General features: G+C 42.4%; 1 protein-coding gene, 1 long non-coding RNA gene and 1 pseudogene across 4 annotated transcripts in view; 2 read left to right on the top strand and 1 right to left on the bottom strand.

Moving 5' to 3' along the window:
* LOC110342978 overlaps positions 1 to 25,738 on the top strand; it is a 36,712-nt gene that overhangs the window by 1,886 nt on the left and 9,088 nt on the right. The window contains exons 2-3 of one of the 2 annotated variants that reach the window (XR_005880472.1): positions 1,423 to 1,563; positions 12,315 to 12,556. This is a non-coding gene — a long non-coding RNA (uncharacterized LOC110342978). Of the gene's footprint in view, positions 1 to 1,422; positions 1,564 to 12,314; positions 12,730 to 25,738 lie in introns of those variants that run through there. The other variant, XR_002385167.2, reaches the window with a different exon arrangement.
* Positions 719 to 25,738, bottom strand: part of Nup107 (nucleoporin 107) — a 37,817-nt gene continuing 12,797 nt past the window's right edge. The window contains exons 11-28 of one of the 2 annotated variants that reach the window (XM_005081498.4): positions 23,913 to 23,991; positions 22,193 to 22,306; positions 20,894 to 20,984; positions 20,682 to 20,758; positions 19,103 to 19,162; positions 17,942 to 18,087; positions 17,781 to 17,829; positions 15,219 to 15,288; positions 14,810 to 14,928; positions 13,584 to 13,622; positions 12,963 to 13,113; positions 11,539 to 11,651; positions 10,166 to 10,268; positions 6,768 to 6,928; positions 5,476 to 5,601; positions 4,695 to 4,808; positions 1,271 to 1,438; positions 719 to 995 (exon numbers count right to left, since the gene is read on the bottom strand). In XM_005081498.4, the coding sequence (XP_005081555.2) occupies positions 888 to 995; positions 1,271 to 1,438; positions 4,695 to 4,808; positions 5,476 to 5,601; positions 6,768 to 6,928; positions 10,166 to 10,268; positions 11,539 to 11,651; positions 12,963 to 13,113; positions 13,584 to 13,622; positions 14,810 to 14,928; positions 15,219 to 15,288; positions 17,781 to 17,829; positions 17,942 to 18,087; positions 19,103 to 19,162; positions 20,682 to 20,758; positions 20,894 to 20,984; positions 22,193 to 22,306; positions 23,913 to 23,991 (1,888 nt within the window). In that variant the 3' untranslated portion in view covers positions 719 to 887. Of the gene's footprint in view, positions 996 to 1,270; positions 1,439 to 4,694; positions 4,809 to 5,465; positions 5,602 to 6,767; positions 6,929 to 10,165; positions 10,269 to 11,538; positions 11,652 to 12,962; positions 13,114 to 13,583; positions 13,623 to 14,809; positions 14,929 to 15,218; positions 15,289 to 17,780; positions 17,830 to 17,941; positions 18,088 to 19,102; positions 19,163 to 20,681; positions 20,759 to 20,893; positions 20,985 to 22,192; positions 22,307 to 23,912; positions 23,992 to 25,738 lie in introns of those variants that run through there. The other variant, XM_040754825.1, reaches the window with a different exon arrangement.
* Positions 8,818 to 9,258, top strand: LOC121143272 (annotated as a pseudogene).

The raw sequence follows: 25,738 nt of genomic DNA, 5'->3' as shown, positions 1-25,738 counted from the left end.
TTCTGGAACTGGAATTACCGATGGTTGTGAGCTACCATATGTATGCTGGGAAATGAATCTTGGACCTCTGGAAGACTAGCCAGTTCTCTTAACTGCTAAACCATCTCTCCAGCTTGAGTGGGATGTCCTTCTGCATGTTTCTCTTTGGTTGATGAATAAAACACTGTTGGGCCGATGGCCAATGAGGCAGAAAGATAGGAGGGACTAGGAGAGGAGAATCTGGGAAAGGTAGGCAGGAGAGGCCGCCAAAACAGTTGTGATGTAACAGGCAAAGGAGTTGCAGGCCCTGCATTCTCCCATAAGCCAAGACCATGTGGAAATAGATTAGTTATAGGTTAAGAATTAAGACAGAGCTAACCAATAAGAAGCCCAAGCCATCAGCCAACAGTATTATAATGAATACAGCATCTGTGTGTTCATTTGGGGCAAGGAGGCTGTGGAACCAGGCTGGCGGGAAAGAGTTCTTGTAACACCAGCTCTCTTTGAAAGTACTCGTGCTAGATTCATCTTAACTTTACTATTCAGAAAAATACTAAATTTTATGATAATTGAGAAATTACTTATCTGGCTTGAAAATAAATAGATTCTTTAGTCTCTATTCTCTTTAAATATGTCAGAAACTTTTGATTACAGGAAAAAATAATGTAATATTTAATTTGTTCTATTACGTAAGAGAAAAGTAGCATTTATAGAACAAAAAAATTTATTTTGTATAATTTCATTAAAAATACTTAAAGAAATACTGATATAATACAAAATTCAAATGCCTAAGTTTTACATTTTCCTGCAAAATGCCAAAAAAAAAAAACCAATAATTACAAATATGTATATCTGAACAAAACCAAGCAAGCCCCGCACCGTGTTCGGGGCATCAGAGAGGTGATGAGTTATGACTGAACGTCATATCCGAGTGGGTCAAGCCCCTGGTCAAGAAGCATCAGAGAGGATTCCCTTAACTTCTGCAGCAGTTTCTTTAGTTCTTCCTTAGAAAATACCTGACATGTAAAAATAAAAAAGAATTAAAAATGAGAATATCAACTTTTTAAAAACCTGATCAATCTTAAGAAGATCTATGTCGCTTGAAGATCAGAGACCTCGTGCTGATTTTCAGGGCATATTATATACTTCCATTCATACACAGAGACAAAGTTTTTTAAAAGTACACTAAAGTTGGAATATTATTTTCAGAAAATGCAAGAACTAAAAAATGTAAACAAGTATTCACAAAATATAGGGCAAGCATATCAAATATTAAAACTCCAGAACTCACCAAGTACAGTTTGTGGCGCTCAGAGGACACCATGTCGGCCAACTGTAGGCACTCCTGGTACTGCCCAGTGCTATGCAATATGGTGTGCAGCAGAAAACACAGCATGGGCAGACAGAGCTTTCTTAGTAAAACCATCTGATGTGTTCTTTCAGGGTCTTCCTCAGCGTCCTACAGACAGACACCAAGTCATCATTTGAACAACTTTAAGTGAAATACCCTTACCAACAGAAAAGTCAACTACAGCAAGGTCTCAAGGCTCACACCTGACAGCCCAAACCCCAGCACTCAGGAGGGTAAGTTCAAGTTCAGGGCAAGCCTGATCTACATAGTGTGCCAGGCTGCTACACAGATCCTGTCTCAAAAATATAAAACACCACCACCACAACCAAAAAGTCGTCAGTCACATTAGGAACCAATAGATTTAACCAACAATAAGTGGAGAATACTTCAAAGGAAAAGTTGCATCTGTACCAAGCACGAATACTTTCCTCTCTTACTAATATTTGCTAAGTGGTACTGTATAACTAACAACTGGTTAGCATTTACACAAGAATGGGTATAGGCAATCTGAAGAAAATTTACAGACTGGGAGGATGTGTGAGGGTTTCATGAAAACATCATGCATGCCATTTCATATCATGAAAGGGAGCAATCTTGTATCTACCCTGGTCCTCTTAACCAGGAGCCATCTCTCCAGCACCTTCATTTGTATTTTTAAAGATGGATTTTATTTGGGGTGTGTGTGCCTGCCACATGTGAATGGTTGCCTGAGGAGGCCACGAAAGGGAATTGGATCCCCCAGAGCTGGAGTTACAGGTGGTTGAACTGCCAGACATGAGTGTTCAAGGTCAAGCTTGGTGTTCTGGAAGGAAGGGCAATGCCCTTAACTGCTGAGCCACCTCTCAGTATTCATAAAATAATCATTCATTGCTTTCCATCTCTTGAGATTCCAAACTATTTTATAGCTTTTATTATCTAATCTAAAATTAACAGATAATCAAAATTAAAAAATATATATCAATATAATCCTCAAGTTTTGTTATTTTACAACATTTGGATCTTCAACAAAGACTAAGGAACCCACTGAACATTTAAAATTATGCTGGAGTTTTATTACGTACTTTAGGATTAAGAAATACCCCAAGGGCTGCAGATTCAGTGGTGCCATGCTTGACTAGCATGTGTGAGGCCTGGTCTCAATTCCAATACCATGAATAAACAACTCAGAAGTGACCTGAAAAATTGTTATCTGTAGGAGCATCAATCAGAGGCCCTAACCTAGCCCTGTCCCTGTTAATATTCACTCTTGTCAGAAAAGAGAAGCTAGAGAGGTGGGAAAATGTAGCAACTAAGTTAATTACAGAGAAAGCAATAAATGTGATATGAAGGGTGGTGGAGGAAAAGACCCCAGTGCATACGACTTGCAGAATGGAGTAATGTTTAAAATGACATCCCAACTATCCAAGACGCAGCATTCTTGGCTCCCTTCAGGGGATGTCTGCAGACACAAAACTGAGTTAGCATTCTGTCATGGTCAGGCCTTGCTGTGATTTCAGTGTGAAATGTCGCTCACAGGTTCCAAGTGTCTGAGCACTGGGTGGAGCTGTTTAGGAATGTTCTGGAAACTTTAGGGAGGTAGAGGCTTCAAGTGGGTAATAGGGAGAGTGAGGGCTTGAGGTTTTATAGCCTGACCACACTCCTTCCTTCCTGACTGCAGACATACCAGCTGCCTCTCACTCCTGCTGCCAAAGACTGCAACCCTCAAAGTGCAAGGCCAAACAAACCCGTCCTCTCCTAAGCTGGTTCTTAGTAGGCATTTGGCCTCACACTAAAGAAATGAGACTAAATTCCATTAGGTGGGCATGCATGCATCTGCAGGTGGTCCTGAGGTCTAAGACAGTATACCTACCTGACAATGATCACAGCTAGCAAGAAGGGTCAGGTGGGAGGAGGGGTGAGCAAGGAGAGGAAATAGATCACTTTCTTACACAAATAAAAAAACGGAAAACTATAAATACAGGACGATATGAGGGATGGCAGGAGAAAAGACATCAGAAATACCACCAAGAAGAGTATCTAATGCTGGCCTCAGTACCTCTCCCCTTCTTACACTGCCTTGTCTGTGTCTTCCTCTTCTCACAGCCCTTCCACAGCTAGCTCTCTCTCTCTGTCTGCCCCCCCCCCCGTGTGCTGTGGGTCCAGCCCAGGACTCCACCGTGCCAACCTCACACTCCAGCACAGCGCTACCCGCAGCCAGAGTGATTTGTTCATCTGGGCTCACAACAAAATCTGCTGCGCTTTCCTTCTGTGCTTAATTGTCTTGTAGGGAGGAACAAGTGAGGCTGCCCTTGGCCCCTAATCCTCTTGCTTGAGCCCCCAAATGTTGGGGTTACAGACATAAGCCACTTAATACTTCTGCAGCTCATTCCTACTCTGGAAGCGGCATTTAAGGAAGAATATGCTGAGCCATGACCCGCCAAGTCATCTAAGTGGGAGGCTCACAGGGATGCTGCTGCTTTATGTCTCCAAGTATTAGACTCACCTATTTCTAAGTTAAGTTACACACATTAAAGCTTGACTCAGGCTTGAGGGCATTTGTCTGTAAACCAGTAGCCAGGAGGCTTTCAAGTTCCAGGGCAGCCTGGCACAAGTGAGTTCAAGGCATGCTTGAACTGTATAGCTAAAGACCCTAATCAACTCAACAACTAGGTCAATAAATGAATCGATAAATATAATTTTAGGTCTAGAACTTTTTAAAAAATTAGATTTTAGTTAGTCGGGAGTGAGTATACTGAACATGAATAGTTTACTCAAGAATGAAACACTCCTAATCCAAGGTGGTATTTTCAGTTAAACTTAAAACATGGGGGTGGGGGATGGGGAGTGGGTTATAACTACTAACTTTATATAAAATCTTAGATGTTCTTATGTAGAGAAGGAACATTAGAAGATACAGTGTATATAGTTCTTGTTACTGGTGTTGGCTTTTTAAAACTTTCTTAGGAAGGGGCTGGAGAGGTGGCTCAGAGGTTAAGAATACTTGCTGCTTTTCTAGAAGGCCTGAGTTGGACTCCTAGCACCCATGTGACTACTCACATCCATTCCCTAACTCTAGTTTCAGGGGATTAGATGCCCTTTTCTGGCTTCCATGGGCACCAGGCACATACATGATACACAGACATACATGCAAGCAAAACACTCATATGCATAAATAAATATTTAATAAATTAATCTACTTGTGTGTGTTTATATGTATGTGTAAGGGTCTGCCTGCATGTGGAGGCAGAAGTTGTTTCTCTCCACCATTTGAACCCTGAGGACTGAACTCTTGTCACCAGGATTGGTAACAATGCCTTTTCTGACTAAGCCACCTCACCAGTTTGTTAATCTTATTTTTAAAGCTATAACAAAACACATAACTTACCTCTCTGACGTCTACCATCCATCCTCCATCAACAAACAACAGGACGTTGTACATTTTCTCCTTTACGTCGGCAGTGAGGGCATCTAAATGTCCTTTCCAAATACTGTGGTCCATCTGAAGAACAAACACAAGAAGCTGTGATGGACCCAACAACACTCCTCTTATTTTGTCCTTTCAATACAGGGTTTTTCTGTGTAGCCCTGGCTATCCTGGAACTCGCTCTGTAGACCAGACTGGCCTAAACTCACAGAGATCCACTTGCCTCTACCTACTGAGTCCTGGGATTAAAGGTGTGTGCCTGGCGACAAGAATGTCAGCCTTAAGAGTTGATAATTTAGCCAGACATGCATATAAAGAAAAACTATTAATGAATAGCAGATAGATGAAATATTAAAACATTAATTTAGTAAATAAATACTAAGGTCTAAAGGCATTTCTTCCTTCTTTCTTATTTTGTTTTTCTGAGACAGGATCTCACTATGTAGCTCTGGCTGGCCTGGAATTCAGGATATAAAACAGGCTGGCCTTAAACTCACAGAGATCTGCCTGGCTCTGGCTCCCAAGTCCTGGGACTAAAGGCATGAGCCACCATGCCCAGCAACATTTCTCAAGATTAATTACCTATAGAAAAATGAACACGATTCAAAGCAGAATATGTACAGGAAAATCCCATTCCAATTAGAACATAAATGCTTAAAAAAAAAAAAAAAAGATGACCCCCTCAAAATACATGCAATTTTTTAAGATTAAAGAGGCTCATCTCAGACTCACATTAACTTACTTCGTATTTCTTTTCCTTGTGTTCAAAAGCCACTTTCTCTGTAAAAGTTGGTTCAGATATCAATGTAGGTTTTTGTGGGGCCGAATTCATATGCTTAAACCACTCATTGAAGGTCTCATGGGCTTCCTAAAACACCAAGTTAAACAAAATGAAACACATGCTTTTACATTTTGCTTTTGAGACAGGGTCTTCTTTAGACCAGGTTAGTGGAACTCACATGAAAGCCCAGATTGGTCTCATTCATGACAATCCTCCTGGCTCAGCTTCCTGAGTATTGTTGAGACTACATAAAGTTTTCATACTTTCATTGCTCAAGAGGCATTTAAAAGTTCTAGTTCTTAGAAATAATCCTCACTCAAAAGTTACAGGAAAGCGAATGTTCTGTGAAGTAACAGATGCTGATAAGGTGTGCTGGCTGTTTCCCACTGTGCTCGTGCCTATCTTGCCACTATCACTATGAGGCAGGTGTGCTTACTTCTCTTCTTGATTAGCCTCTTAGCTTTTACAGTCAAAGACAGAATTCTACCCTCAAACTTAGCCCTACTTCATGTCCATAGCAATCACTTATTTGCTGAATAAACCTTGACTGGGTATGCTATTAATTTACTCTAATACATATGGAACATTTTGTCTTTATGTCGTTGCCAAGAACAGAAGCACTAAGGCTGACACATACAACCTTAAAGTTTCAGGGGGCTGGAGAGATGCTCTTCCAGAGGTTGTAAGTTCAATTCCCAGCAACAACAAGGTGGCTCACAATTATCTATAATGAAATCTGGTGCCCTCTCTTCTGGTGTGTAGGTATACACGCAGGCAGAATATTGTATACATAAATAAATAAATCTTTAAAAATTAAAAAGAAAGAAAACGTTCCAGGCATCACATTAGTCAGCAATGGACAGATGCATGTCTACCACAAGGTCATGGTATCAACCCCTGTGAGTAAGCCACCACTGCCATCACAGAGGACCTTAGCATCACAGAGGACCTTAGGTAATCAATCACCACTTTTGGAAAAAGTTCAAGGGCTGGAAAGATGGTTCAGGGGTTAAGAGCACTGGCTGCTCTTCCAGAGGACCTGAGTTCAGTTCCCATCACCCACATGGCAGCTCACAAGTGTCTGTGACTCCAGCTCTAGGGGTTCAGATGCTCCTGGCCCCCACAGGCACCTGCACTCACATGCACACACACACACGCACCTATATACAATTAAAAATGAAAAGTTATACACGTAGTCAAGTTCCAAGAGTGGATTGGGAAAATCAAAAGACTAGTTTCCTTTTCAGTCTCACCAGATAGGCTCTAATACACAAATGCTCTCGGATAGCATTATCATCTTCAGCAGGAAGTGGGCTCTCCATGCCTTGCTCTTCCCACTGATTATAGATTTCTGCAATGGAATCCTGAGGAATTTTCACAAACACTTCTTTTGCAGCTTCATGTTTCTTTGATGCTGTGGAAAAAAATATTAAAAATATATGGACTTCTACATACTGTTGTCCTGGAACTTGTTATATAGATCAGGCTGGCCTTGAACTCACAGAGGTCCATCTGCCTCTGCCACCAGAGTGATGGGATTAAAGGTGAGTGTCACCATACCTAGTCTGTGTACTGCCTCTTACAGTATCAAAATCACTGACTACTACATGTTTTCATTTCAATTCCCATAACTCTCCAAAGGTCTTGGAGATCTCTGATTCTTTCCCAGTGTAAGGTAACACAAAAACAGTTACTTTCACATACACCTATGTCTTAAAGAAATGACATTTCCCAAAGTCTGAGGCTATGACACTATATACAAAGCTGATTACTATAGCGAGAATTTACTATTAAATTGGTTTGGTTTCACAATACAAAGCCTGATAGAATAGCTGGCTTTCTCCCCTTTGGTGGGACTAGAAACTGTGGGCTGTATCTTCCCCCAGATACACGCCTGCTACATAAGCCCTCCCTGGGGAAGTCAGTTCTACAAGGTTTAACTAGTGACACAGCAAAGCCAGAGTTCCTCTCTAGAACATTTTTTTTAAATGGTTGAGTCACCATGTGGTTGCTGGGAATTGAACTCAGGACCTCTGGAAGAGCAGGCAGGGCTCTTAACCCCTGAGCCATCTCTCCAGCCCTAGAACATCTTTTAAGAACAAGATCAGAGCAAGTTTTATTCTGCTTATGGGTTTGGTCAAATAGCTTTTGATCTATGCAACTTAGAGTTCAAGTCTATCTGTTAATGTATATGGAGAAGCACACAGAGCCACAGCCTTTCAGAGAAATGGAAGAGGCAGCGTCATCTGTTCAAACAAGGCAGGCTTTCTTGGCAGGATGAGTGTAAGCAAGTGCCTGTGATTTTCAGATTGCAAACCATGTTGGAAAGTGTCTTAATTTCTTTTCTGTTTCTATGATAGAACAGTCCAAGAGAAGGCAACACAGGGAAGAAAGGTCTACTTTAGCTCACAGTTCCAAGTTACAATCTACAAGACAGCAGAAAAGTCAAGGCAGCAAAACCTCAAAACAGCTGGTCATATCATATCCAAAGGAATGCTTCACATCGCATACACAGTCAGGTGTGCAGAGAAATGAATGCATGTGTCATACCCATAGTCAGGGGCGCAGAGAAACGAATGCAGGCACACTCTCGTGCTCGCTGGCACGCAGCTTGATTTCTCTACTGCAGTATAGTCCTAGAAGCCCTGCCTCGGAAATGGTGAACTATGTAACTGCGTCTTGATCTCTGAAGCATTAGTTTCTCTTTTCTTAGTTCCTGTTTCTAGGCTGTCACAAATTTGGTATCGTGGTTTATAAAATATAGTTTTGTTTGTAAGATGTAGTTTTACTTTAGGACATTACTAAATAATAGATTTCCTAATAGTTCATAAAACCAATTCACTTTGAGACTGAACAGCATGAGGAAGCCTTTATAACGAGTGTCTGGATGGGATTCCTGCACAGCTTTGCTCAGCTGTTTGTTAGCATATGGCCTGCTACGTGGGGCTCGATGCTACGCACCTCTCTGTGGGAATCCTCAGCCTTTTACACACACAGCTTCTGCTAAAGAACTACTTACTGACTTGGGGCTGTGGAAATGGCTCATCGGTTGGGAGGACCCAGGTTCAATTCCCTGCACCCACATGGCAGCTCACAACTGTCTGCACCTCCAGTTCTACAGGATCCATATATGCATTTAGGCAAAACACCCACACACATAAAATAAATTAGAAAAACAAACTACTGACTCGAGAGACCATGTAACTTGTGCTTTGTAGGAGTGAGGGCCTAGCGGAGGGGATGAGTCAGAAGGTAAAGATGCTCATTGAGGCCTTTTTGCTGGGAAATGGCTACTTGCTGTCGATGGGCAAGTTCATGAAACCAGGAAAGTGGTGATGGTCCTGGCTGGACACTACTCTGGACGCAAAGTCATCATCGTGAGGAACAGGATGATGGCACCTCAGACCGCTTTTACAGCCATGCTGTGGATGTGGCTGGAATTGATTGCTATCCCCAAAAAGTGACAGCTGCCACGGGCAAGAAGAAAATTGCCAAGCGATCAAAGATCAAGTCTTTTGTGAAAGTTTATAACTACAATCACCTCATGTCCACAAGGTACTCTGTGGACATCCTCTTGGACAAATCTGTTGTCAACAATGATGTCTTTAGAGACCCAGCCCTGAAATGCAAGGCGAGGCAGGAAGCCAAGGTCAAGTTTGAGGACCGATATAAGACAGGGAAAAACAAATGGTTTTTCCAGAAGCTTCTCTTTTAGGTATATTTTTGTTTCCATCATTAAATGTTAAAAAAAAAAAAAAGATGCTCATTGAGAAGTCAATATGGTGGAAGGAGAGGAGTTGTAAGAAGACTAAACTGTCCTCTGACCTCCATACATGCACCATGGCACACACATACTCCCCACTCAAAAACAAAAACTAGTGGGGCGGTAGTGGTGCACGCCTTTAATCCCAGCACTTGGGAGGCAGAGGCAAGAGGATCTCAGTGAGTTTGAGGCCAGCCTGGTCTACAGAGCGAGTTCCAGGATAGGCTCCGAAGCTACACAGAGAAACCCTGTCTCAAAAAACCAAAACAACCAACCAACCAAACAAAAAACAAAACAAAACCCCCCCAAAACTAAACAGATATAGTAAGGACAAGCACCTGTCACCGATGAGGGACAAAGGTAAAAACTGTAACTTTAGTATCACGGACTGAGTGTGCCAGAGATAATTAGCATAGGTCTGTCACTATCAGGTTACTCAGTGCTCACGAGTGTTCTGCCTACATGAATGTATGTGCATCATCTTGGACCTGGTACTCACAGGAGCCAGAAGAGGCCCTGGATCTGGAACTATGGATTGTTGTGAGCAGCCACGTGGGTGCTGGGAATTGAACTTGGTTCCTCCACAAGAGTAGCAAGCACTCTCAACTGTGAGCCATCTCTTCAGCCCCAGTAAACAGTTACTGATGAATGGATGACTACACAATGCTGTAGTCAATTCAGACGGTTTCTCAATGGGTCACTGACCACTGAGGGTGCACAGCGGGAGGCAACTGATTGCCAAGAGCATCCTGCTCCCCGGTACTGAGGAAACTTAAATCAAGGGTCCCACCTTCCCATTTACTTACGAAATAGATGAAATGTTCTGTAAAAGCAAAAGCTAAAAGAAGAGAACTTATGGATCTGATCAAATGTGAGAGCACAGCCCACCTAAGAACTTTCTCATGATGGCGTTGCCTTGCTTCAGGGCCTCTGCCCTCTGCGCTGGGTCGAACACCAGCCAGTCAATCACGTCCACCTTTACACGGTCCTCCTGTTCATTGGAAGCAGAGAAAACCCTTTATTTCAAAGCTACCTTGCAAATGAGGGGAACATATAACACACTCTAAATGGAAACATTTTCCCAACATGATATAAAATTATGAAAGAAGCCAGGCAGTGATGGCGCATGTCTTTAATCCCAGTACTCGGGAGGCAGAGGCAGGTGGCTCTCTGTGAGTTTGAGACCAGCGTGGTCTACAGAGCACGTTCCAGGACAGCCTCCAAAACCACAGAGAAATCCTGCCTCAAAAAAAACAAAAAACAAAAAACAAAACGAAAATTATGAAAGAAGCCGACAATCCTCAGTTTGTTTTATTTAACAGCTTTCCACTAAATTACTGAAAGAACTCCCTGTCCTATCAATGTGGAATTATTCACTGTATGTCTCACCGACCTAACTCATCAGATATGGGACACAGAAAATAACTCTGGGGCTCACAAGTGCTAGGCAAGCACTGAGCCACCGCCAACCCACGCTGTTGCCCTTCTGAAACGTCACCTTTTGTCCTAAAGACAGACGTCAGCAGATTTTAAAGCATCTGCCAGACCCGATGAGCAAAAAGCCAACACTCAGGTCTGCTCAATAAAAGAATCCTTCTTGACCAGAATTCATAGTTTCAATAAAACCTTAAAACTGCTGCCAACTTTTGTCATTTAAAAGGCCTTGGGGGCTAGAAAGATGGCTCAGTGGTTAAGAGCACTGGCTAATCTTCCAGTGGTCATGGGTTCGATCCCCAGGGTCTACATAGTGAGTCACAATTGTCTCCAACTCCTGTTCCAAAGGATCCAGCACATTCTTCTGGCCTCCTTGGTCACCAGACATACATTCATGCACGTAAAGCACCCATGCACATAAAATAAAAAGGTTTTAAGAAGAAAATATGTACAGTAAAAAACGTATAGCCCTTTATAGTGACATGCAGTTTTTTAAAAAGAAGCGCATGCCTTTAAACGCGGCACTTAGAAGGCAGAGGCAGGTGGATTTTTGTGAGTTCAAGGCCAGCATGGTCTATAGAGCGAGCTCCAAGATGGCCAGGGCTACTTGGAGAAACCCTGTCAAGAAGAACCAAAAAAAAAAAAAAAAAAAAAAAAAAAAAGAGAAAAGAAGAAACCCTGCCTCAAAAAAGCAACCCCCCCCCAATGCCCCCCAACCTCAAACAAACAAAAGGCAGAAGCCAGGGTATTTTAAGGAAGGAGTTCACCAAGGAATAAGAAAATAGTTTATAAGTTACATGAAATTCAACCCCCCTCACCCAAATTACCTCAGTAGTGCCAGTATCTAGGGATGGAGCCAGGTCATGGTGACTAAATTCACCATTATCTTTCTTTCGAATATTCTCAACTACAGTTTTTGTTATTGTTGCAACATCCAAATCTAAGGAATTTTCAAAAATGAAAAACAAAAAACAAAGAGTAATTATTAATGTGAATATTCTCTAAATAGTTACAACAACTTGGTAAATCTGGAATAATTCTTTTTCATATTTTTGGCATTGAGGATTGAATGGATGACTCTACAAAGGTTAGATAAGCATTCTGCCACTGAGTTACGTCCCCAAACCTTCGAACAACTTCTTAAAGATGTAACACACAGTGAGATGGTTCAGCAAGTAAAGGTGCTTGCCACCAAGTCTAATGACCCGAGTTCAGTTCCCAGGGCCCACATGGTAGAAGGAAAGCAACTGCAAGCCATCTTCTGCTCTCCACATGACCACCATGGAACCTGAACACATATGAACTGCCAAAAATTTATTTTAAATAGATACACTTGGGAAGACCCTACAGAAAACATCACAATTTGAAAATATTTTAGGCTGGCTGTGGTGCCTATACCTGTAATGCCAGCACTTGGTAGATGAGTCAGGAGGATCACTGAATCTGAGGCTAGCCTGGGGCAAGTTCCAGGGCAACTAGTCTACATAGTGAGAGTTTTTCGGTAAAAATCAAAGCCGAAAACAGAAACAAAATTTTTACACAAGTTGTTTTCATTCTCCAAAAGAATTTCACTGAGACCTTTACTCCTGCTTTTCTTCTTCAGAAGAAGACAAGCCCGAAGGCCCATCAGCGAGCTGAGTGCATGCTGCACAACAAAGAACGAGGACCCGGGTTCAGACTGCCAGACTCAGCCTGGCAAAAGCTGGACGCAGTAGCAGCAGTGTAACAGCAGTGTTTCTATGGGGAGGAGGGAGGCTGCGACAGAGAATCCCAGAAGCCCTGGGACCAGCCAGCCTGGCTTATGCAGCAGGAAAACAACAGACCCTGCCTCCAAACAGGGTGGAGGTAGGGAACCAACATCTAAGGGGGTTTTCTGACCTCACACATGTGCTCTGGCATGTTCATATCCTGGCATGAGCAAACCCTTCCTGTTCTTTATACACAATCACAATTTTTTAATGTGAATAGATGTAGGGGACAAATATGAATAAAATACCTGTAAGTAATCATTCAAAAAAGTCATAACAAACTCATTATTTTATACAATTACTAAAAAGAAGTAATAGATGAAATTCTTTTCTTTCAAAATATGGATTCTCTGTGTAGCTCTGGAGGTTGTCCTAGAACTCACTCTGTAGACCAGGCTGGCCTCAACTCACAGAGATCCACCTGCCTCTGCCTCCTGAGTGCAGGGATTAAAGGCGTGCTCACCACTTCCTGGCAATAGGTGAAACTCTTAACTACTTTTTACCTGCTTCCTTAGCCAGCTCCAGGCACTGCTGCCGTTGCTCAAATTCTGTAACACCTTCCAAAAACAGTGCATACTGGGCAACGGCAAGGTCTTGAGGCAAATGACACGTGTAAAATGCGATAAGGTTTGTGTGCTTCTCACTTATTAAAAGCTAAGAAACAAACAAAACAAATCAAAGTTAGCAACTGCTTTGAAAAAAATTGGCTTCAAAATTTCAAATACATTTAGGAAAGACTCATAGATATGTATTTCAGGTTGTAATACTTTGAAATTCTAGAAATTGTAGTTAGAAGAATTTAAAGATTTCTATGGAGTCTGGTGGTTTCCATATGGTATTATGGCTGTATCATCTGGGGGTAGAGGGATGACTCCATAGTTAAGAGCACTTGTTGCTCTTGTAGAGGACCCAGGTTTGGTTCCCAGCACCTATATGGTATTTCACAACCATCCAATATTCCAGCGCCCTCTTCTCACCTCTAGGGCACATGCATGCATGCACATAGAAACATTCAGGCAAAACACTTATAACACATAAATAAAAACAAATCTTAAACAGTGCCATTTTATTTTTGTTTTCATTAAAATAGACAAAAAATCAAATTGTAGATTCTTAAACCTTACCTGTATATATGTCTTTAAAACTTCAATGGAAACTTCTTCCTTCATAGGAAAAAATCAGTCCAGTTATTAACACAACTACTTATAGGTACAATAATATAGTTTCTAATAAAAATTCTAATTTGAAGCCATTTAAGGATTTAATATTTCACTAATCTAAATGCTTATCAAAGCTCATGTATTGCTTCATTTCAATTAAACAAAATAAAACAAGGCAACTGCTGGGCAGTGGTGGTCTATGCCTTTAATCCTAGCATGGGGGTGGGGTGGGGGGATGTGAGGGTGGAGTGGGGGGCTAGGGGGTGTCAAAGGCAGGTGGATCTCTCTGAGTTCAAGGTCGAGGTCAGCCTGGTCAACAGAGCTAGTTCCAGTACAGCCAGGGATACACAGAGAAACCACCCTGTCTCGAAAAACTACCCCCCCAAAACCAAAAACCCTCTTTTTTTTTTCTGTTTTTACAAGACAGGGTTTCTCTGTATTGTTTTGGAGGCTATCGGTCCAGCCCAGCCTTGAACTCACAGAGATCCGCCTGCCTCTGCCTCCTGAGTGCTGGGATTAAAGGCGTGAGCCTCCACCGCCCGGCCCCAAAACCCTCTTTTTAACATTTATTGTGTATGTGTGTATACAACTTGTAGGGGGTCAGTTCTCTTGTTCCATTATGTGGGTTCCAGGGATTGAACCAAAGTCACGAGATTTGCTGCGACAGGTCACTGGCCCTCTCATTCTTTGTGGGTGGATACTGTCCATGATTTACAGAGGAAGGAAATTCTTACATACTCTGTCCATGTTTCACAGAGTAAAAAAGGAGTTCTTAGATAACTATGGTAGATACTGTCCATATTTTACAGGGGGAGGAAGGAGTTCTTTTCACAGAGCTAGAAGCCACTGACCGAGTAAGGATCTAAATTCAAGATTCTTAACTCCAAAGCCCAAACTTGTCAATAATTCTGCCACTATGCTATAATATTCTCCCACCAAAATGTCATCAAACAGAAAAATGAAAAACAGAAAGGATTTTAATTCTCACAGAATTAATTTTGGTTCCATTAGCTTTAGCTAGGTAGCAACAAGGACCAAATTCTTCAAAATTGGGCAAGCCTCAGCATCTGTGGCCAGAGAACCTATCAAGTCAGTGACAATGAGTTCTCGGTGGGTGACCACCGAGATGGTCCTGATGACAGTGGTAACCACAAGCATGAGGGCAGGACACCCTGTCGGTGTTTACCTACTTTGGTCTGTAGGCCCAGGGTGCGGAAGAACAAAACAAGGTGGGTCATGAAGCGGAGCAGGTGTCCAGGAAGATTGCTTCTGCTCTTGGAAAGCCACTTGCTAAACTCATCCATCAAACCTACAAGGTGTCACACAAAGTTCAACAGTGAGAACACAGAGAAATGAGCATCCCAAGGGGTGTCTGGGTGTCTCACTGCCAACACCCACACCATGGACACTTTCCACCTCCAGATATCTGGGCAAAGCTCAGATTTGGCTTTATAGTGACAAATAAACACGTTTACACTTGAGGCGGTGGATGACTATAAGATGTAGTGTGTCATGTGTACTGCTTCAAGAACAGTTACTACAAAGAGGACTGCCCAGAAAAGAAGAACCCAGGCAAAGTAAAATAAAGCTGCATCTTACCATCAAGGTCTCCCAGGATAAGGAATTTCTGAACTACATGGTAATGTTCTTGATTCTCTTCCAGAACTCTCTGAAAAAGTTTTACATTTTCGTAAGTCTTCTGTGTTCATTTTGAAGGATGTATGTATTCATTGCTACACTGAAAATGATATACGAAGCTAAAAATGAACATGAGAAGGATGCTGCCTTTAGAATATATCCATAGCACAAACCCAAAACTGAACACTATCTTCCATAAGACAATCTAATATTAGGGATTTTCTTTCTTTCTTTCTTTTTTTTTTGGTTTTTCGAGACAGGGTTTCTTTGTATTGTTTTGGAGGCTGTCCTGGAACTCACTCTGTAGACCAGGCTGACCTCAAACTCACAGAGATCTGCCTGCCTCTGCCTCCGGAGTGCTGGGACTAAAGGCGTGTGCCACCACCGCCCAGCTATAGGGAATGTTTTTAAAACATCCATTTATTTACCCTGCGTGTGTGCATGCACATGTGTGTGCACACATGTGCCATAGTGCCACTAGAGGTCAGGTCAGAGGACAGTTTGTGGGACTTCAGATGTCCATCCCACATGCGGGTCCTAGAGAGGACACTCAGTGGTCAGGCCCGGCCTGGAATCTTTACCCGCTGAGCCACCTGTGGGCCCCAAACTTACTATTCTAAACACTTGGCATACCACAGCAAACTAGAAAGAAAGGACCCATGAGTCTTAGGCAAAATAAATTACAAGATAATCTTCAATACAAGCTGCACTACCCAAAATAATTTTGAAGCTGCTTTCTTCTACACGTCAGGGAGAGACAACAGTTGGTGGTAAGACAGCAGCCGGCCGTGCTTTAAATATATTCTAATTTTTTCTTAACAGTCTTTTAACATTTCTTTCTATATTCAAAACATTTGCTCTATCTGGCACTAAACCCAATTACATGGCATTAGTCAAGGCTGTTTCCTTTCAGATGGAAGATCAATACTGCCAGGACTGTTACCTTACATAATCACTGTTTCCTGTGAATCGGAAGGTTCAGGCACAAATACCAATACAAATACAAATACAAGCCTGCTCTAATTTAGACATACAGACTCGCTCTGATTTAAGACACACAGGCTCACTCTGACGTAAATACACAGGCTCGTTTTGATGTAGACTTACTCGCTCACTGATTTAGACACACAGGCTTGCTTTGATGTAGGCATCCATACATGCTGGCTATAACGTAAACATATATGCTCGCTGATGTACACCTGTGGGCCACTGATCTGCTTACCAACACTAACCACACTGCACTGCTGTGTGCTCACCGAGTGAGGAAGTGAAGTGCCCTGCTGCCTTTTCTGAATGTTTTAGGAAACTTAGCCTTTTAAAAAGACACCAATAAGCCGGGCGTTGGTGGCGCATGCCTTTAATCCCAGCACTTGGGAGGCAGAGGCAGGCGGATCTCTGTGAGTTCGAGGCCAGCCTGGTCTACAAAGTGAGTTCCAGGACAGCCTCCAATGCTACAGAGAAACCCTGTCTCAAAAAAGACACCAATAGCAGTAAGCTCACTCATCTTAACACACAAACTCTACAGCACCAGAACCAACCCGAATATCTTCTAGTGGGAAACAAAACAAAATAAAAAATCTCTACACCTAATTCTACAGAACATATTACAGCTATCAAGAACAGTGGAAGGAGAACAACTAACAACAAAGTATAATGACATGTATATGAAGATACTACGACAAACCCACCACCTTGAATGCTAACCTAAGGAAAAAAACATATCTTTTAAAACAAAGAGAACATTAAAGTCAGGTATGATGGCACACACCGGAAATTCCAGCACCTGGAAGTCTGAGGCAGGAGGAGTACCAGGAATCTGAAGTTAGTCTGGGCTTAATTTTAAGTGCCAGGCAGTTAGAGCTATTCAGTAAGACCTTCTCTCTTAAAAAACAACAACAACAACAAAAAAAAACTAAAGAGTTGGCTAAAATACAGCAATTAACTTGGAAAGATTACCACTAAGTAAAAAAACAAGCTATGAAGCCATGTGATCTGAAAAACCCCATCACTGTACTGCAGTGATCACTGTACTGCGGTGTCTACACCACACAGAAACCAGACGCTGTACTGCAGTGTCTACACTGCGCACACTTATTTGAAAGGCCGTAGAGAAGACACAGGATGTAAGTGTTGATATGGTTTACTGTCTGAGGAAACAAGAACAAAAGGGTTGGAAGGTGTAGTGACATTGGTGTTACTGACACATTTGCTTTAGTTACTGGGGGGGGGGATCCTAAAGAAGTGTTTTTCTTTTTGTTTTGAGACAGGGTCTCACTATGTAGCCCAGCCATTCTTCGAACTCATGGCAGTGTCCTGTCTCAGCCTTCCGAGTGCTAGGATAACAACATGGACCACCAGGCACTATCCAACAAATACTATTTTTAAGGTCTCCTATTTTGATAAGAAAGTATGAAGAAAAGACGAGAAAGGAGAATTCCACATTTTCTTCCTTTTAGCTATGGTGCATAACTACATAACATTAATTTCATATGTTATATGTAACAGGCTTATTTTAACATTTACCTTTTTATCAGTGGCTTGAAGTTCTTCAAAAATCTTTTCTAAGGTCCAGCTTCAAAAGAGAAGAAACAAAAGGGACAGAAATGGTAACATGAAGAGTGTTGCACAACAGACCTCCAGAGCCAGTGGAGACCCCCCGGACCCACTCAAGCTGCCACACTCACTTCGCTTCCATGTACTCTCTAGGGAGCTCTTCAGTCTCATCCAGTGTCATTACTGATGTCCGAATCTCCTGCTCTACCAGGCTGTCCACCATCACCCGGAAGTAGGCCCACACTGTGTCTTCCCAGGTGTCACAGACAGGAAGAAGCTTTTCATCCATTCCAAAACAAACACAGATACAGTCAACAAAAAAGAAAAGGAAACCAATAATATTCACTGATAAGGACGTTAAAACCATCTTATAATGACAGAAACACTGTGGGGTTAAAAATTACACCAAATAACCCTTTCTCCCCCAAACTACATTTTTAAAAAAGATTTAATTACTTATTATGTGTACAGTGTTCTGCCTGCATTTATGTCTGTGTGTCAGAAGAGGGCACCAGATCTCTTTATGGATGGTTGTGAGCCACCATGATTGCTAGGAATTGAACTCAGGACTTCTGGAAGAGTAGTCAGTGCTTTTAACTGCTGAGCTATCTCTCCAGCTGCCAAACTAGAATATTTAAGAAGTCTGTATGATTAAGATTTTTTTCCATACCAAATTCATAGTCACAATTGGCTTTGCATGCTAATATCAAAGGGTATTCCAAATTATTATAGCATCCCTCGGAACAGCTGTTGAAATGTGAGGGACAAAGGGATTTTGAGGAACACATATATGGGCTAAGTCCAAGCATGCACTGTGCCTCAGCAGTACATTTCTAGATGGATCTCTAGGTTCAGGAGCCATCAGTAAATGGGTGCTGCAATTCTTCTTTAGGAATTAAAGTCTGACTTCATTTATGTAGTCAGGCATGACTATAGCCCTAGCACTGAGGAGCTGAGGTAGTAGGAGCGTAAGTTCAAGGTTGCTCTGGTCTACAAAGCAAGACCTTAGTCTCAAAAACCCAAACAAAACCAAACAGCAAAAACGCAAGTGTGAGACCAGATTAAGTGATGTATCAAGCAAAATAACATCAAAATGAGCAAACCACCAAAAAACCCAAACAGAAACAAACAGCTAAAAGCCATGTGTAGGTGGGAAGTGTGCAAACAAGCAGCTTGTCACCGTCCTGCTTTCTGACCGTCTCAGCACAGCTGCTTTCAGGAAGCACCCCAAGTCTGTCACACAGAACCACGAGAATGTCTCAGTACTTGGTGAACACCACGACACTACGTACCTGCTTGAGGTTCCCACTCAGTGCTGCGTAAATCGCTCTTTCATATTTATTGAAAAGTTCCTAAATGATGAATGAAAGGATTTGAGATTGTTACTTTTCCTAGCGTGCTACTTTTCGTCACTATTCTTCCAGATTGAACCTGGTCACTTGGTTCCTAAGCTTCAGTGACACATGAAGGGGAGCAGGAAGGAGGACTTCTTTCTCTGTGGATTTGGAGGCTGTCCTGGAACTAGCTCTTGTAGATCAGCCTGGTCTCGAACTCACAGAGAGCCACCTGCCTCTGCCTCCTGAGTGCTGGGAATAAAGGCGTGAGCCACCATTGTCCAGCCAGGAAGGAAGGACTTGTAGTTTAAGAAAAGAACTCCCAAAATCTTCAGGAAGAAAAACAATCAAACATTGAACTCTAACTGAAAGCAAGGCTGAGTCCCATGTTATTTGGATTATTTATAAACAGTTGTCTACACAGAACCTAGGCAAGGTGTTTGCTCTACAGTTTCTCAGCGTCAACACTCCTGACGCTGGGGACAACACCAAGCCAGGTGTCAGTTTACAGATTCCTAAGTCCTTTACTCCATTTTATTTCAAGGGCTTTGGCAGCGGTCTTTCAAGATGTCTAGTCATCAAACAGGACACTTGGGAGACTCCCCGTTCTAAATCTCTACCATCACAGGCTGGCCCTTAGTGGTGCTGACAGCTCCTCATTACTTCCTGTGGCTTCAGTCCATCAAGTTTAGTCTGCACCCTCATGCTACTCTTCTTAAACACTCTTGCTCTCAGCTTTCTGACACCCAATTCAACAAGCAAATTCCAGGTCTTTCCAAAACCCAGTGCCCACTTCATTGTATTAATATATATATTAACTGTTTGACAGATTAAAACTCCGTTACAACTTGTACTGCCTCTAAGAAAACTTTAGTTTTCATTATTGTGTGGAGAGGAAGAGACAGGGAGAGGGTGTGTGGGTGGAGGTCAGAGGGGACTCTGAGTCAGTCCTCTCCTTCTAGGTGGGTTCCAGGCACCAAATAAAGGCCGTTGAGCCATCTCTCCAGCTCTCACTCTCACCCACTGTTCATGCACCACTGATGACATTTTGAAGTATTTCCTTGTAACCCCACGACTTTCCCATAACTGAGATTTCCTGCATTCTGTGGTAACTTTAGGGATGTGTTCACCACGTCGTAACAGAATTGGTACTTCCTTTATGAGCATTCTGTCTAACTTCACAGATCTCCCATCCCTTTAGCTTCCCAACCTATGTATTTACCTTCAACTCCATTCCCAACAGCCCACATCTATTAAGTTCTATAGAGTTAAATGGGGATGTCCTCTGAGAAGCCAGCTTTGAGCTTAGCTCACAGTCTTCTCTAAGCTCATATGGTTGGTCCTGTATGCTTCTGCCTCACAGCAAAGTTAATTCTTAGTACCTGGTGTCTGAACAGTTCCTACATCACCAGGTCTATTGCTTCTCAATACGGGGACTTTAGTCATGTGTTACACTGAATGCTTCATAGCTCCTCAATGCACCTTCATTTAATTAAACTGGGTGAAAGGGGTCTCAGTGAGTGTTTCATTATCTTACATCTTCAGCCATTCTCCAGCAACTAATCTTCCAAATCCGTCTATATGGATTCCCTTCAACAGGCTCTAGCTCTGTTCCTACGAAACAGTAAAGAAATTCACAATTTAAAATGAAACACTTCAATCACTTCTACAAAGAAAGGCTACCATGCACCAAGACTGCACACTGAGCTAAATACCTCCACACGCTCCTGAGAATGAAGCCTAACATACCTCCATTAACATTAGGGTCATGATAGAGTTTCCAGCCTTCCAGGGTTGCAGCGCGCCATGCTTGCCCACAACGTTTGCAGAGCCGTTGTGCCTTAGGAAACAAAAACGCACAGTGGCATCATTGACACAGAACTTAGCCATGCTAAGTAGCAAAGCAAACCCAGTATGACAAGATTAGCTACCAAGTGGCACCAATGTCACAGAGGATGAAGGCAACTGGTAATGGCATTCCACTTTACCCACAGACCGTATCTATCAGGGGCTGTTCCTTTTTTCTTTTGGCAGGGCTAGGGATCAAACCCAGGACTCCATGCATGTGAGGCAAGCACTTAACCAATTGTGCTATATCCTAAGCCCCTTATCTTTCTAATAATTCCTTTCTTTCTTCATTTTAGGCTAGCAGGGTACTACAGCACTATCTCATTAACATGGATTTTTACTATAAATTTATTTATTTACTATAAATAAAAGGATTTGATGACCCTTGATTTGTAGAATAAAAAAAATTATAAAGAATCTATAAGGGGCTGGAGAGATGGCTCAGAGGTTAAGAGCACTGACTGCTCTTCCAGGGGTCCTGAGTTCAATTCCCAGCAACCACATGGTGGCTCACAACCATCTACAATTCAATCTGGTGTCCTCTTCTGGCATGTAGGCAGAACACTGTATATGTAATAAATAAATAAATCTTTAAGAAAAAAAAAAAAGAATCTATAAGATGGGCAGTAGTGTTGCACATCTTTAATCCAAGCACTCAGAAGGCAGAGGCAGGTAGATCTCTTGAGTTTGAGACCAGATTGATCTACAGAGTGAATTCCAGGACAGCCAAGGCTATACAGAGAAACCTATCTCGGAAAACCAAAAATAAATAAATAAATAAATGAGAATAGCGCTATTACTCATTTAGTTCATTGGCATTTCCTTAAATTCAACATAGTCCAGAAGGAATGGTAGAGTCAATGTAGCCTTAAGTATGTGAGGAGCATCAGCCAGTGTCACGCTGAAAAATGAGAAGAGATAAGGAGGCTGTAACCATATAGAGGAGACTAGAGTCTGCAGTGCAATGGAGGGGCAAAGCTTGGCTTGCTGAAGAATCAGCTAAGAGTTTTGGAAACCAGAGTGAACTGCTCTATGAAGGTTCACAGACAATGTGCTTTATCATAAATGCCCCAAGGCAGCAGACACAGCACACTAGATGGGATCACAGCTCAGGAGAAGCACAGTCGGGGCTACAAAGACTCTTCCAACTTTGGTCTATGGCACGTAGAACCTGAACAAGCATGGTATCGCATCACTCACCTCTTCTGTCATTCCAGCTCGAATAAGAGTGAAAAGATACTTGAGTAATCTAACTTCATCTTCTCTATCCAGGTCATCAAGCGGCATTTTCTGTCTGATAGGAGCATCAGGGTCCTATAAAAAAACGCACCATTAACTGTAGATATTTGGAACCTACATACATTTAAAATTTTGTTCATCCAGTCATACATACGGTGCTAGGGGTCAAACTCAGGGCCCTACTGCTGAGTGTATAAGCTACAAAACCCTGGCCCTATATAATCTACGCATTTCAAAAATCATCATGACATATATGGTATTTACATAGAGAAACAAACTCCTTTATAATCAGTTAATAAAGAGAAGGAAGTGTCACAAGGGTTCCTAGTTGGTCTATTTGTCTGCTGCCCACGCCCACGCTGAACAGACACTGTTGGTCCAACATGGTGCATGCCGAGTGAGCCGAGTACAGCACCACTCTCCAGCCCAGCCAGTTAGCACTACCTATCTGAGCCCATTGTCGCTGGACGTAGAAGACACCTAGAGGATGGACAAACAGAAGGAAGGATGGAAGGACTCTAGTCTGACTAGAAAGCTTGAAATTTCTGGGAACACAGGGCAAGAGAGCTTACTAAGTACTCCTTCCTCCTTGTGACCACCAAGTCCTCCTTGTGATTACTCCCATGTAAGCACAGATGGAGATGGAGGCATAGCTCAGTGGTAGAGCAGTTACCCAGCATGCACATGGATTCAGTCCTCAGTGTAAAACAAAACACAGGCAAACAAGTACAATACCCACTCCTTCAAAAGATAAAACAACAAACCCAACTACACACTAGTTACTAATAAACAAGTAAAAATATCCCAGGGCACTGGGGGTGGGATCCTCAAGTTCAAAGCTGGCCTGAGCCACACAAGGATCCTGTCTCAAGGGAAAAACAAAACAAAACAAAAAAACACAAAAAATAGGGTTGGAGAGACGGCTAGTCAGTTGATCAGGAGTTCTGTTCTTGCAGGAGACCTGAGTTTGGTTCTCAGCACCCAGGCCGGGCAGTTTCCAACTGCCTGTAACTCCAAGAGACCCAATGTCCTTCTGGTCTCTGCACACAAACACTTATATGCACAATTAAAAAGAAATCTTTAAAAACCAAATAAAAAAAATGCCACAAACTTCTAAAATCATGATTCTTACCACATTTGCATGTTTTTGAACATTTAGCATTAATACTGAACATTCAGTCTTTAGCAGCAAGTAACACACACAATCATGATGAGTTTCATAGGCTCAGCCTATGGTGGTTAGTGCCATTCCTGGGCTGGTGGTTCTGGGCTCTCTAAGAAAGGCGGCTGAGTCAGGCGAGTGGCGCATGCCATTAAACCCAGCACTCAGGAGGCAGAGGCAGGCGGATCTCTGTGAGTTCGAGACCAGTCTGGCCTACAGAGAGAGCTTCAGGACAGCCTCCAAAGCCACAGAGAAACCCTGTCTCGAGAAAAAAAAAAAAAAAGAAAGAAAGAAAGAAAGAAAGGAAGAAAGAAAGAAAGAAAGCAGGCTGAGCAAGCCAAGATGAGAAGGTCAGTGAGCAGCACCCTCCATGGCCTCTGCACCAGCTCCTGCCTCCAGGTTCCTGCCCCGACTCCCTTTGGTGATAAACAGTGGCATGGATCAGATAAACCCATTCTCTTGGAGTTGCTTTGGTCATGGTGTTTGTGGCAGCAGTAGTCACCCTAACCAGGAACTTACCAATTCAGTGACAAGAGGCCGGACACTTCCTATGTAAGGCAGTAGCTGCCGCTGTTTTAGGGTGTGGAGGGTATTTTCCCTGAAAGAAGAAATAGCAGGTTCCTAAAGGGGGCAATCTGAATACTACTTTTTTTGTAGATAACAACAAAACTCACTCCCCTGCTCCCCAACAAATACACCTGTGTGTTCAAAATAAGGGAAAAAAGACAACAAATGTAGAAAATGTACAAAGTCCTTAACACAGAAAAGATGGTGAACTTGTTTTTATGCCTTGGTAGCCAATCATAAGCCTGCTCTTATGAGGCACATGTTTAAGTCTTTTGCCTTTTACTGTGTTATCTACATAGTCCTGGATCTCATTATCTACACCAGCTGGCCTAGAACTGGGACTTACCTGCCTCTGGTTGCTGGGACTAAAGGTATATGCCACCATGCCTACAGGTTCTCACTTTTTATTTTATATATATCAGAGCCCCTTGGAGCTGGAGTACAGGTGGTTGTGGAGTCATCTATAGTGGTTTGAAAGAAAATGGCCCCCAAAAGGGAGTGTCACTATCAGTAGGTGTGGCTTGTTGGAGTGGGTGTGCCATTGTGGAGGAGTGCTTTGAGGTCTCATATATGCTCAAGCCACACTCATTATCTCAGTAACTTCCTGTTACCTTCAGATTAAGAGGTACAATTCTCAGCTCTGCCTTCAGCACCATGTCTGCCTGCACACCGCCAACTCCCAGCTGCCATGCTGATAATGGACTGAACCTCTAAAACTATAAGGGGCTACCTTAGTTAAATGCTTTCCTTTCTAAGGCTTTCTGTGGTCATGGTGTCTCTTCACAGTAACAGAAACCCTAAGACATCATGCATTAGGGTACCGAGAATGGAGCACAGGTGTTCTGAAAGAGCACATGTGCTCTTGCTCTTAATCACTGAGCCATCTCCACATCCCCACTTACTTTCTTTATAGTGCCCCACCCCCTTTTTGAGACAGGGACTCATTATGTAGCCTTGACTGGCCTGGAGTTCACCATGTAGACCAAGCCAGCCAGCCTTGACCTCAGAAAATATGCCTGCCTCTACCACTGACTCCCAAATGCTGTAATTAAAGGTGTACACTACAATGTCCATTGTGTCTTTAAACAAGGTTTTCAATTTTGATGAAATCAATTTTTTCTTGAAACATTTGCTAATGCTAAATTAGAGTAATAGCTTCCAGTTATCCATCTAACACATTCTGGATTGCTTCTAAATTCAGAACTATAATCTATATTAAATTTATGGCTGGTATAATGCAAGAAGGTTAATCTTTCTTAACACATGTTGTTCTGCAGTTTGTTAACACAATCCAGCTCCCCAGTTGTGATGCCTTGTTAAAAAACAAATGATCACATAAGTTTAAGCTTTAAGAAATGGAGCCAGGGGGCTGGAGAGATGGCTCAGAGGTTAGGAGTACTAGCTGCTCTTCCAGAGGTCCTGAGTTCAACTCCCACCAACCACATGGTGGCTCACAACCATCAATAATGACATCTGGTGCCTTTTATTGGCATGCAGGCATACATCAGACAGAACATGATATACATAATAAATCTTTGGGAAAAAAAAAGTAATGGAGCCAAGTGTTGGAGCAAGCCTTTAATCCCAGCACTCAGGAGGCAGAGGCGTGAGATTCTCTGTTGAGTTCCAGGCCAGCCTGGTCTATAGAACGAGTTCCAGGACAGCCTCCAAAACAATACAGAGAAACCCTGTCTCAAAAAAACAACAAAACACACACACACAAAACCAAAAACAAACAAACAAAAAAAGAAATGGAGAACAGCTCATGGGAAAAGTTG

Source organism: Mesocricetus auratus, unplaced genomic scaffold, assembly GCF_017639785.1.
Source record: "Mesocricetus auratus isolate SY011 unplaced genomic scaffold, BCM_Maur_2.0 Super-Scaffold_100011, whole genome shotgun sequence".
Classification (NCBI taxonomy): domain Eukaryota; kingdom Metazoa; phylum Chordata; class Mammalia; order Rodentia; family Cricetidae; genus Mesocricetus; species Mesocricetus auratus.
This window is presented reverse-complemented; position numbering and strand designations above follow the sequence as displayed.